The sequence below is a fragment of the Nicotiana sylvestris genome, chromosome 3 (genome assembly GCF_000393655.2).
Source record: "Nicotiana sylvestris chromosome 3, ASM39365v2, whole genome shotgun sequence".
Lineage (NCBI taxonomy): Eukaryota > Viridiplantae > Streptophyta > Magnoliopsida > Solanales > Solanaceae > Nicotiana > Nicotiana sylvestris.
This window is the reverse complement of record NC_091059.1, coordinates 135,610,461-135,623,351: the sequence shown is the minus strand read 5'-3', so window position 1 is coordinate 135,623,351 and position 12,891 is coordinate 135,610,461. Positions and strand designations below refer to the sequence as shown.

Below are 12,891 nucleotides of genomic sequence, written 5' to 3'. Positions count from 1 at the left end.
AGGCGTTAGCAGATCATTTGGCCGAAAATCCGGTCGATGAGGAATACCAGCCATTGGATACCTACTTTCCAGATGAAGAAGTAAACACCGTAGAGGTGGTTTCAGAGGAAGCTCATGTTTGGAAGATGTTCTTTGATGGAGCCGTGAACGCCAAGGGTGTAGGGATTGTAGCAATTTTAATCTCGCCTTCTGGTCAGCATTATCCCGCCACAGCTAGACTTCGTTTCTTTTGCACAAATAATACAGTTGAGTATGAAGCCTGCATCATGGGCATGCATATGGCAATCGATCAGGATGTCGAAAACTTACTGATTATGGGAGATTCTGACCTGATTATCCGGCAAGCTCAAGGCGAATGGGAAACTCGGGATGTCAAGCTTATCCCTTACCGACAGCATGTAGAGGACCTCAGCAAGCGCTTTACATCAATAGAGTTCAGGTATATCCCGAGGTGTCACAATGAACTGGCAGATGCACTTGCTACTTTGGCTTCAATGCTACCCTACCCGGGCAACGCCCACGTCGATCCTTTGGAAATCCAAATCAAGGAAAGACACGGTTACTGCAGTGTAATCGAGGCGGGATCAAATACGCAGCCTTGGTACCATGACATCAAGAGGTTCCTGAAGACGCAAGAATACCCCGAGCACGCTACTGGAGATCAAAAGAGGACCATTAGGCGACATGCAAGTGGTTTCTTTCTGAGCGGTGAATTGTTATATAAGAGGACCCCGGACCTCAATCTCCTAAGATGTGTCGATATCGAGGAAGCGAGAAAGATCATGCACGAAGTACACGCAGGTGTGTGCGGACCTCACATGAACGGGTATGTCTTAGCGAAGAAAATCCTTCGAGCAGGTTATTACTGGATGACCATGGAAAAGGATTGCTTTAGCTTCGTTCGGAAGTGTCATCAGTGTCAGGTGCACGGTGATTTGATTCATGCACCTCCCACGGAACTGCATCCCATGTCCGCACCTTGGCCATTTGTCGCTTGGGGCATGGACGTCATTGGACCAATTGAACCAAAGGCCTCGAATGGACACAGGTTTATACTGGTTGCCATAGACTACTTCACAAAATGGGTAGAGGCTGTCACTCTCAAGTCGGTCACTAAGAAAGCTGTGGTGGATTTTGTACACTCAAATCTTATCTGTCGTTTCGGTATTCCTGCGACTATCATTACAGATAACGCAGCAAACTTGAACAGTCACTTGATGGGAGATGTATGCGAGCAATTCAAGATAACGCATAGGAATTCCACGCCTTATCGGCCAAAGGCCAATGGTGCTGTGGAAGCGGCAAACAAAAACATCAAGAAGATTTTGAGGAAGACCATCCAAAGTTCCCGACAGTGGCATGAGCAGTTACCATTTGCATTGTTGGGGTACCGCACTACGGTACGCACATCAGTAGGGGCGACTCCTTATCTTTTGGTTTATGGGACCGAGGCTGTAATACCGGCAGAGGTAGAAATTCCTTCGCTTCGAACCATCGTCGAAGCAGAAATCGAAGACAGCGAGTGGGTCAAGACTCGGCTAGAGCAATTGACTTTGATTGATGAAAAGCGAATGGCCGCAGTTTGTCACGGACAGTTGTACCAACGAAGAATGGCCCGTGCTTACAACAAGAAAGTCCGGCCCAGGAATTTCGAAGTAGGTCAGTTGGTACTAAGGCGTATTCTGCCGCATCATGAGGAAGCAAAGGGGAAGTTTGCTCCAAATTGGAAAGGCCCATACATCATAAGGAAGATATTGCCAAGAGAAGCATTGTATTTAGGTGATATTGAAGGAAATGACCCCGACACAGCAGTAAATGCAGATGCAGTCAAGAGATACTACGTCTAAATCATACTCCAGTGGTCCTGACACATTTGAAAATGACGAAGGTTTTATTCCCCACTACTCCCCAAACACTACCCAATTCTCTCTACAAACCTTTGAGCCGCTTACAAAAAAAAAAAAAATTGATTGAGGCCTGAACTACGTTTGACTTGATTCCGAAAGGATACGTAGGCAGCCTCTCCCTGAGGTTCAGTCACACCAACAATAAAATCCCATTCGCCCTAAAATTGAAACCGGGGCACGTCAAGCAGTTGAGAAGTTAGTATCATCCACCTCTCTTTACCAAGCACAAGCCTTCAGATCAATTACCAAAGATAGTGGGAAACCAATAAGCGTCACAAATGGAGACCGGCACACTCTGAATCGAGAGAGATAAAATGAGAGAGTCTCGTCGGTGGAAACCTTCGGGCACCACGAGGCGACGGGAGTAGAGAAACCAAAATGAGAGAGCTTGTTTAGTAAAAACTCACAAAGAGTGCTATCAAGCGATGACAAGAAGAGAAATGAGAGAGGTCAGCTAGCGAAAACCCGCAAAGGGCGCTGTTGGCCTAAAATGAATGACTCCACCCCAAGGAGGTCTCGGCAAAGCTCCACCGGTTTGGAATCACAGATCCGTTCTGGTTCAGGGAAACGCAAGTTCATGGAAGGTCAGGCGTCCAGTCCAAAGAGCATGTCATGTCATTTAAAGCCAGCGTTATCTTCCTCAGATAAGTCTTTCTCGTCCCAAAAGGGACACTCCCTTCCTGAAATTTGTTTTCTCCTTTCATTGCTTCTCTTCGAATCCCTTTTATGTTTTAACCCCAAGTTCAGGATATACCGGAAAAGGCAGGTGGCAGGTTTGTTTGCACGGAATCCCGTCTCATGAAGGAAAACGCCTCATTTCGTTGGTACGATTGCCCAAGCCTGATGAATATGATGTTTGATGGTGTTTAAAGTAAAGAGGAAAGAGAGAAATCTCCCCCAGCAAGTTCGGCTTCGGACGAATCCCCACCGAGTCTCCCTCTGTACAAATCCCCACAGAGTCCCTCCTTGTACAATCTCCCACAGAGTCTCCCCAATATGAAAAAAAAAAAATCCCCGTTGGAATTTCCTCAGCACATCCCCAGCGAGTCCCTTTGTAAATATTCCCCAACAAGCTTACCCCAACAAACCCTGGGAAACTCGTTTTGAAACAAATACCCGGCATGCCCCATTGTACAAAATCTACACAAAGAATCCACTTTGTAAATATTCCCCCACAAAGCCTCCTTTTGTACAAATTCCCACAGAATACCTCCAATAAAATCCCCGTTGAGAACCTCCAATCAATACGGGACACAAAAAAAAAGAGAAAAGAAAAGGAGCCTTACGAGGCAAATCATCACAGAATATGGAAATGCAAGCTTGAGCAGTCTAAAGGGTTCCGACATATGAATCAAATCAATAGCGGGGCTTCGCGACAGAAATGAAGACGCAACAAGGCAACCGGGAACGATCAAGGTCACCAAATCGACCGTCATTTTTCGAACTAACAAATGTTCTTTGTCTGAAAAGTTCAAACAGGCTTAATCCAAGACAACCGTGCAAGAGGCAGGTGTCGCCCAAAGAAGAAGGTACATGGGTACAAGAAACATTTTGGCAATAAGGAATTCAATCGAAATGTAAGTTTCCACGAAACTCCCTTTTATTCTTTTACTAAAGTAAGAAAATTCAAAAAAAAAAAAAAAAGGAAGTCAGTGGTTGTTCTCGAATTTTGTCCCCAGCCATCAGCATTAGGGTTTTAAACCCTAAACTGAATTTTCCTTTTAGTCAGCATTAGGGTTTTAAACCCTAAACTGAACTTTTTTCATTTCAGCCAGCATTAGGGTTTTAAACCCTAAACTGAGCTTTTCCATGCAATCAGCATTAGGGTTTTAAACCTTAAACTGAATTTTCCTTTTAGTCAGCATTAGGGTTTTAAACCCTAAACTGAACTTTTTCCATTCAGCCAGCATTAGGATTTTAAACCCTAAACTGAGATTTCCCATCCAGTCAGCATTAGGGTTTTAAACCCTAAACTGAATTTTTCCTTTAGTCAGCATTAGGGTTTTAAACCCTAAACTGAACTTTTTCCATTTAGTCAGCATTAGGGTTTTAAACCCTAAACTGAACTTTTTCCATTTAGCCAGTATTAGGGTTTTAAACCCTAAACTGAGCTTTTCCATGCAATCAGCATTAGGGTTTTAAACCCTAAACTGAATTTTTCTTTCAGTCAGCATTAGAGTTTTAAACCCTAAACTGAACTTTTTCCATTCAGCCAGCATTAGGGTTTTAAACCCTAAACTAAGCTTTTCCCATGCAATCAGCATTAGGGTTTTAAACCCTAAACTGAATTTTCCTTTTAGTCAGCATTAGGGTTTTTAAACCCTAAACTGAATTTTCCTTTTAGTCAGCATTAGGGTTTTAAACCCTAAACTGAACTTTTTCCATTCAGCCAGCATTAGGGTTTTAAACCCTAAACTGAGCTTTTCCATGCAGTCAGCATTAGGGTTTTAAACCCTAAACTGAATTTTCCTTTTAGTCAGCATTAGGGTTTTAAACCCTAAACTGAACTTTTTCCATTCAGCCAGCATTAGGGTTTTAAACCCTAAACTGAGCTTTTCCATGCAGTCAGCATTAGGGTTTTAAAACCCTAAACTGAATTTTCCTTTTAGTCAGCATTAGGGTTTTAAACCCTAAACTGAACTTTTTCCATTCAGCCAGCATTAGGGTTTTAAACCCTAAACTGAGCTTTTCCATGCAATCAGCATTAGGGTTTTAAACCCTAAACTTAATTTTCCTTTTAGTCAGCGTTAGGGTTTTAAACCCTAAACTGAACTTTTTCCATTTAATCAGGATTAGGGTTTTAAACCCTAAACTGAATTTTTCCTTCAGCCAGCATTAGGGTTTTAAACCCTAAACTGAACTTTATCCTGTAATCAGCATTAGGGTTTTAAACCCTAAACTGAACTTTTCCTTCAGTCAGCATTAGGGTTTTAAACCCTAAGCTGAACTTTTCCCCAGTTGGTCAGTATTAGAGTTTCAACTCTAAAACTGAACTTTTCCCCAGCTAGTCGGTATTAGGGCTCCAATCCTGAACTAAGCATTTTTATCTTCCTTCATCAATTTTATGAACTTCCTGGCGAATAATTAACGAAATTTTCTTAGTGAAACTGGGGCAGAAAATTTCGTTCGTTTGTTTTCTCCCGCAGGTCTAACCTCGAGCCACATGGATCGAAATGACCCACGAGATGAGTCCCAGCTCGGAATCAAAGAAGAAAAAGAAAAAAAGAGAAGATGTCCCGAGATATCGGAGTAAATGGAAGGCAGATTGACTCCAACATTTGATTAAGGTCCTGAACCCTGCCAATCGCGTCTCACTCAGTATCCCAGAGATTAAACAAGTCGCCGCAACTCGCAAGCATCAAGATTCAGATCGGAGTCTACAAGCAGAATCAGCTAAGACCCAAGATCAAGTCGCAAAAGAATCATAGATAGGAATCTTGTAACTAGCAGTTGACATGCATATAAGTAGTTAGTTCAGTTTCCAATTTTCCTTTGGTTGTAATAAGGCGGTCAGTGACGCAGCAGTGACAACAGCAACAGCAGTAACAGCAAGCATTGCAATCCCATGGTAGTCCCAGCTACCAAAACTTCCCGAACTACATTGACCTGATTCCTGTTTAGCCCAGGATATGTAGGAAATCTTTGAAGCAAGATTCGGTCAGATCTTTCAAAAAAACATGCTTCATACGGAGTAGTCCATAGGCAAAAATTGCTCATACACGCTCACTTTATCTTTGCACGAAAACTCTTCGTGTTTCCGAACAAAGAGGGGCAGCTGTGAGCACGTGATTTTTGTTTCGCGCGACAATCGCTCCAAAAGAAAAAAAAAATAATAATAATAACAAATGGTCCTCCTGTACAATTTTTGGATTTTACATGGCACTTTGTTAATTATTTATGATCTTTTGCCCATTTTTATCTTTATTAAAAAAAATACAAAATGTATGTGTCATGCGTAATTTAAACCATAATCCGTTTGTTAGATGGAAAATTACAAAATATGCATTTTTGTCTTGATTTGTTGCCTTGTTTAATTTTACCTACTTTTAATATTTTAGTATGTGTAATAAATACGTTAAGTATTAATTAATGTTGTTTAGTTTTATTTAATTAGGTTGTATGTTTAGGAAAATTAGAAAAATAAAGAAAAAAGGTTAAAACTCATTTTAAATGAACTTGGGCCAATTCCCATTTTTAAAATCGGAGGCCCAAATGAACAGCCCAAGCCACCAGTCCAAACAGCCCACCCCCAGGCCATAAAACGACGTAGTTTAACACCAAAACTACGTCGTTTCGATGCCAATCCATCACAACCGTTCAAACCAAGCCGATCCAACGGTCCGGATCTCTCACCCATAACCCCACTACCCGACCCGTTACCCGAACCAATTCTGACCCTTACTAAGTCAAACGACGACGTTTCGTTTAAACCTTCAGATCCAAGCCGTCCATCTCGTCTCATCCAACGGTTGAAATCAACCCACCCATTCCATATATAAGCCTCCTACCACACCCGACCCCCCTATCCAATACCCCAGCTTCCGTCTTCACCTCCTTCCCCACCAAATCGTAGAGCCGCCCCTGTATCCTTCACCATGAAAACCGGCGGCACGGACGCCGGTGACCCCGCCCTTAACACCATAGAACCCCCTTGCCATCTGGAACACGGATCTGTTAACCACGTAGTTCGAATCCCTTCCCACCTTCTCGAATCTTCATTCGAAGATTCGAGTCGGAACCCGATTTACACCAATCGACCTCAACTTCACACCAGACAGTCCCCGGACCCCCCTCGTGACCAAACCATGCTTGGTTTGGTCCGAATCTGACCAGGGAAGCACGAATCCCGGATCTAGTTTTTGGAACTTTAAAGGTCCTCGTCGATGGTCCGTGTCTTGTTCAAACCAAAAGATTAAGGTCTAATGGACCTTAATTGAAGTGTTTCTCATCTGAGAAACACTTCGATTAAAGTCCGTTCAGCCTTAAGAAAGGTCTGTTCGAATCCAAGTCAAGACTTTTGATTTTTCGAGTTTTAAGGTGAGTTTGCTTTCTTTTCTTTATTTGTTTTAGTCCATGTGATTGTTCTAAAAGCTGTTTCATGTTTGGTGAAATCTGTTGTTTTGAGTTTTATTAACTGTGTCCTGTCCACCTTGCCCGAGCCTTTGTGTTTGATTGTTTCTTTCTTCTACTTGTTACTGATGATGTGTGTATGTGTATGTGTTGTGCGAATAATTGAGCTTCAAGTTTGAACTGATTAGCTAACTCCTCGAGTACAATTCTGCTTAGTCAGTATAATTCAAATCATATGCTTGATACTTTTAAATGTCTGATTTTGGCTACGATTGTACCTGTTATGATTAATATAGTCGAGTCGACATGTGTCGTCAATTAGTTTTAACTATCTGAACAATAACAAATTGACCTGCTGCAGTTAAACATTGCCTGAATCAATTAAGAACTGAGTCTAGTGCTTATAATTGTTAATTTGAATCAGAAATGTAAAATCAATGTTTTGTTTAGTTACAGTTTTGAAATTGGAGGGCATGTGCACTTGTGCACAACATGTGCATTTGTGAACAGCCTGTGCCCTGCCTAAGGGCTTTTTGAATTAAATAGTTTGACAGCATATGCTGTCAGACTACATCCTGCTGCCCACACCCTACTTTAGTTTCAGAAATAATAAACATTACTAAAGGTAAGCCTGCCAAGGGAATATCATGGGGTTTTGTTTATACTTAATTAGCTAAGTGGAAACTGAAAAGGGGCAGCACATGGGAGGGTATTCTGATGGTCTAAACAGGCTGTTAAAGGGATGACTTTAGGCTTATAAAAGAGGAGGACTTCCATCAGTTTTATAGATAGAGAGGAGGGAGGACATCTGATTAGAGAGACAGACATAGGGGATTCAGACTGAATCATTGAGGGCTGAAGTTCTGAGAAATGGAGACACACACAGAGACAGACATTGATAAGAACAGAGTGAATTGAGAGGGAACACTTTTAGAAGAGTGAAGTTCTGAAAACAGAAAACTGGAAAAGAACTTTGTCTGATTAACTCAGACAGACAAAACTAGAAATTGCATTCTTCTCTGCTGTCTTGATTTCACTAGCCTTGATCTGTTTGTTTAACACTGATTTCTTCTAAATCTAATTGAGTCTGTTGGTGGTCTGTTGGTTTACTCTGGAACTTGGTCTAGTTGTTTTCTTAATTCTACTTGCCTCGTTTGTTGCTGCTGCTGTTGTTCTGCTTTCTGCTGCTGCTGACCCCTTTGCTTCCACTTCTTCTTTGCATTTCAGTATTCAGTATTCAGGTACACATTTCAAGTCCCATGTTGGTGTAAACTGTAACAGTTCAAAAGCATGAAATGAAAGGAGTTCGAAGAAGTTTAAATGTCTGTTTGTAATGCTCATGGTCTATTGATTTCTTTGTATAAATTGATTAGTGTGTAATTTAATAGCAAAAAATCTAGTTAGTTAATACTTAACTGAGTTTTAGCCTCTTGTATCTTAGTTTATAGTTGTTTGTTGATATGAGTTAAGTAATGGTACAGTACGTAGAATGTACAAATATTTGACATAGTGACTGACCGGATTCCTGTTTAGCTATAATGATATGCATAGGATAGAATACTTCCACCTTACACAATGATGTTCTGTTTTATTTTAGTTTCTTTCATCAGGACCCGCTAGGCAGTATATAGGAGCACGTTCGAACCCCCAGTGGTAATAATGCCTAGTGGGTTAATTCCCTTAATCTAGCCTAAATGAGTCTAGTTTGAATTCAATTCAAGAGATGTTTTGGATATAAGCATAGCATTTTGTCATGTAATTTCTTTGTCAAATTAGAACATTTCTCATAAAGTATGACGTTTTTTTTTTTACTTTATGAATAATTAATCAGAAATTGATAAGAATTAGGCCCAAAGCATATACTTGAATCGACATGTATCTTCCTTCTTCTATTTTAGACTGAACATAGTAAAGATGTAGTCATTGCAGGTTTATCATTTTAAATAAAATGAGACGAGCCTCGACAAACAAAATGCACAAGCTGCGGGGCCCTCTAAATGTATATATTAAAATACTTAGAATTCGGGACAGGCCGTTTAGCGAATTTTACGGCCTTCCCAAAATAACAATACGCTAGTTGCTTTAGGCGCACCTTTAATAATTTAACCTTCTTAAACACGGGTGCACATTGATGTGACCCAAATCCAAATCTCAACGGAGTCAAAATGTGTCGACGACCACGGGTGCATTGATTGTGACGTGGTTCGAGATGCATTTTCACGACGTTGCAATTCTATAAAAATAAATGATAATAATAAAAGCGGTTTAAACTTAATAAAAGCACGTAAGTCATAACATGTATTTAAATCAGATATTTAGCCATTATAACAATTTAAGCGACCGTGCTAGAACCACGGGATTCGAGGGTGCCTAACACCTTCCCTCGGGTCAACAGAATTCCTTACTTAGAATTTCTGGTTCGCAGACTTCATTTGAAAAAGTCGAAAATTTCCTCGATTTGGGATTCAAGATAAACCGGTGACTTGGGACACCAAAAACCAAACCTTTCCCAAGTGGCGACTCTAAATAAAATAAATAATCTCATTTCGAATATTGTCACTTAAATTGGAAAAACTCCCTCGCGTATTTTTACCCTTCGGGGGCGGGCGCGCAAAAAGGAGGTGTGACAAATGTGGACTAAAAATCAATCCAACTTTAAATGATATGCGATGAGTTGGGCCAAAATTGGCTAAAATTCAACAAATAGGTGGGTCAATCACCGACCCAACCTTGGACGACTTGGGTGGATCAAATAGATTTGGGCTCAAATTGCCACCCGAGTTAAGGGACTTGTTATTAGAAATGAGAGAATGTCAATGATCATTGCAGGGGAAAAGAGCAAGATTTATCGCCGCCAAATTTTCTGTAATTTAAGGTTTAAGATTCAGCAGCAAAGCGCCAATAGTCTATTTGTATGCCATGTTTACACAATAGTTGGCAAAAAGAAAACAGAAAAGAGTTAGTCCTGACAATATAATCAGAAGTTTTTTGTCAAAAACAAAACCAGTAAAGGTACATATAAAATTACATGAAGAATTAGCATGCGTTACAACTTTTCCTACATGTACCATAATAATCAGGAGAACCAACCATAAAAACAGCATTTCTTTCACACTCTCCAGTAGCAGCCCATTGAGCACAGTTATCATCTTCATCTGTACAATTGGTGTCATCATCTGATTGCAGTGGATCCTTTTGCACAGTAGTACTTCTCAGATAAAAGAATTTGATTGCATACCACATTTCACCCTCAATAACAGGGCATCTTGCATGGGAACTCCTCCTGTCAGGAGATGCATCAAGGTGGGCATTGAAGAACAGGATTGCATTTCCTTTCGTTGGTTTCAAGGTGTCACTACTCTTCATACAGTCGGAGAAAATCTTATTCTGCACCAATGAGTTTTAATAAATCAGATTAAAAGCACAAACAGCAAAGATGACATTATGAAAATAAGAACAACAAAGCACTCTCTTTTACCTCCGACTCAGGGAAGAGGATCTGACCACCTTGCGTCACATTTGATAGGTACAAAATGACAGTTGCCATTAATGGTTCTTTGGATTTAAGTGCGGAGTTCCCGTCAAAATAACCATAATTCCCCTTTAAATTCTCACGCCCAGAACGCTGAACATGCAACGGCCTGCTGTTTCCTAAAGGCAAGGATGATTGTGTCAGTCACAGAACACAGAGAAGGTAGACTCAAAAACCTTTAATAGGAGGGGTACCAAGAAAGAAAAAAATGGAACTTAATTTGTCTGGTAATAGAAAATACCTTTAGGCAGAAAGGTCCAAGCCGAGATCCTTTCTTCAATCCTTGAGGAAGTAGGATCCTACAGAATGGTGTCAAGGAACATGTTATAAGTACTAAGTTCAAGGGCTGATGTAATAAGCTCCCTCTACGTGCGGGATCGGGGGAAGAGCCGACCACATTGGTTCTTATGCAGGCAGCCTCACCTTGAATTTTTACATGTTATGAGTACGGAGTTTAAATCAACATGAGTTGCTTTCTCTGCCAGCAAAGCTGGTGAGCGTGCCCGTCCACTATCATGGTAAGCAGTATTTATAAAACACTAATGCATTATAACTAATATCTTCAGTTTACAAGGTTAAAGCTTTCCACATAAAATAGTGTATTTTAGGTGTAGAGAGATGGTCTAAAATACAAATGTCACATGTATGCTCCGAAGAAACATTTGTTCATATAAGGCACCGTGTAGATAACAAAGAACTTACCTCCGCATCTAAAGGAATACCCATGGTTGGGAACTTCTCTGCATCCAATGAAGCGTTATCGCTTGTGGAGCTATTTCTCTTGCCATGCACCTACACAAATGCGACCGCATCAACATACATTTTAGAAAAAGAACTTTCTAAGCCAAAAAAGAATTGCACTACAAGTTGTGAGGCACTGATTTACCAAGGAGATTAAGTGATCAGTCTCTTCTGCTGAGAGAAAGTCTCTATACAAGAAGACCCTATTTCAAGAAAAAATGTTCATTATTCCTCCATACAGAGAATTATTCAAGTAATCTCATAAAAAAACCAGGACGCCAAACAAACATGCTTTCAATACACCAACGTAACAAAGAAAACTCTTCTTCTTTTTGGGTGTAATCAATTATACCCCAGAATTTTGCGCTCGTGAAATTTCTTTGCATGCCACAACACATTGAAGAAGCAACAAGGTTAATGATTGAATGGACTACCTGACCTTGGTCGCCACGAGAGCTGAACGACTTGTGAGGGATCAAATCTATTTGAATGGCCCAACTTTACAATGTCATCCCCATTTACCTCCTTGCCCCTCAATTCTTTTCGGCTTCTGAAACAAATTGTCCTAATCATATAAAGCACCATTTACGAAAATCACAACAAAACTTGTGCTTATTACAATTCTTCTTAAATTTAAGCTTTTGCAGCTTACAACTAACTGAGCAATTAATACACCTTCTACCGTACAGTCGAAAATTGTTTTCTCTCTCGCAAAACCACAAGTACAGGATAATATGATAAATCAGGTTCTTTTCCAAACTCCCCATAATAAAAATCAGTATTTTTGATAGACCCATAGATTTTGTTCAGAACCCCATAGGAATCTGGGCTTGGATTCAAGTGCGACTACGTTATAATTATTAAATATACAACATGCTAAGTAACCTTAAATACATGAATAACTACGAATACCCAAAGGGAAAAAAAGAAAGATAATGCTATATCATAATTCAGATCAGGAGAGGTTTGTGTTCAGAATAATGAAAGTAATTATTAAAGAAGAAGAGAAATCAAAGATAATGAGCTAAAAATGCAGGAAAAGTAGAATAATTTATGACTGACTTTTGGGCGAAAAGAAGCTGGGAATTGATCCCCAAAGCCAAGAAGATAAAAACCCAAAGAAAGCTCGCCATTGCTGAACCTGAGAAAATGGGAAAGTGAGGGCTTTCTTTTTTGAGGGAAACGCAGAGTTCGCTAAATCACTCCATGAAACTCCGTGCAGCCTTCAATACGTGGCAAAATGATGACTATATAGCAAGCTGCCAGTAACAGCCTAAACTTTAGACTTAATTTCTTTTCCCTTATTTTTTGGGAGAAACCATAATCTCTCCTCTGTTTTGGTTTCTAATTTTCTCAAATAGTTGAAAACAAATTGCAAGTTCATAAAAATAACGCATGTCATAATGCTATGATTAATGAATATTAATATTTATTTGTAGCCGCTCTAAAAAATAATAACTGATAAAATATATATTTTTTATATAATACACAAAAAATATGCATATTTATATGCTTTTTGGCTAAGGAATACAATTAGTTACGGCTAATCAGCCAATTCTTTTATTTATGCTTGAAAAATATTTATTTGTTGCCGCTCTAAAAATTAATAGCCGATAAAATATATTTTTTTAATTATAGAAT

General features: G+C 39.9%; 1 protein-coding gene across 3 annotated transcripts; it reads right to left on the bottom strand.

Moving 5' to 3' along the window:
• Window positions 1-9,911: 9,911 nt before the first annotated feature.
• Window positions 9,912-12,501, bottom strand: LOC104233864 (probable prolyl 4-hydroxylase 12). 3 transcript variants are annotated; one of them, XM_009787310.2, is made up of 7 exons: window positions 12,313-12,501; window positions 11,690-11,800; window positions 11,396-11,453; window positions 11,212-11,301; window positions 10,751-10,808; window positions 10,456-10,628; window positions 9,912-10,364 (listed from the first exon to the last, which is right to left on the bottom strand). In XM_009787310.2, the coding sequence occupies exons 1-7, from the start codon at window positions 12,381-12,383 to the stop codon at window positions 10,014-10,016; spliced, it is 912 nt and encodes a 303-aa protein (XP_009785612.1). In that variant the 5' UTR covers window positions 12,384-12,501; the 3' UTR covers window positions 9,912-10,013. The 3 variants fall into 3 exon arrangements, with proteins under 3 accessions (XP_009785612.1, XP_009785611.1, XP_009785613.1); XM_009787309.2 differs by having other exon boundaries at window positions 11,690-11,815; window positions 12,313-12,472; XM_009787311.2 differs by having other exon boundaries at window positions 11,690-11,797; window positions 12,313-12,472.
• Window positions 12,502-12,891: the final 390 nt, after the last annotated feature.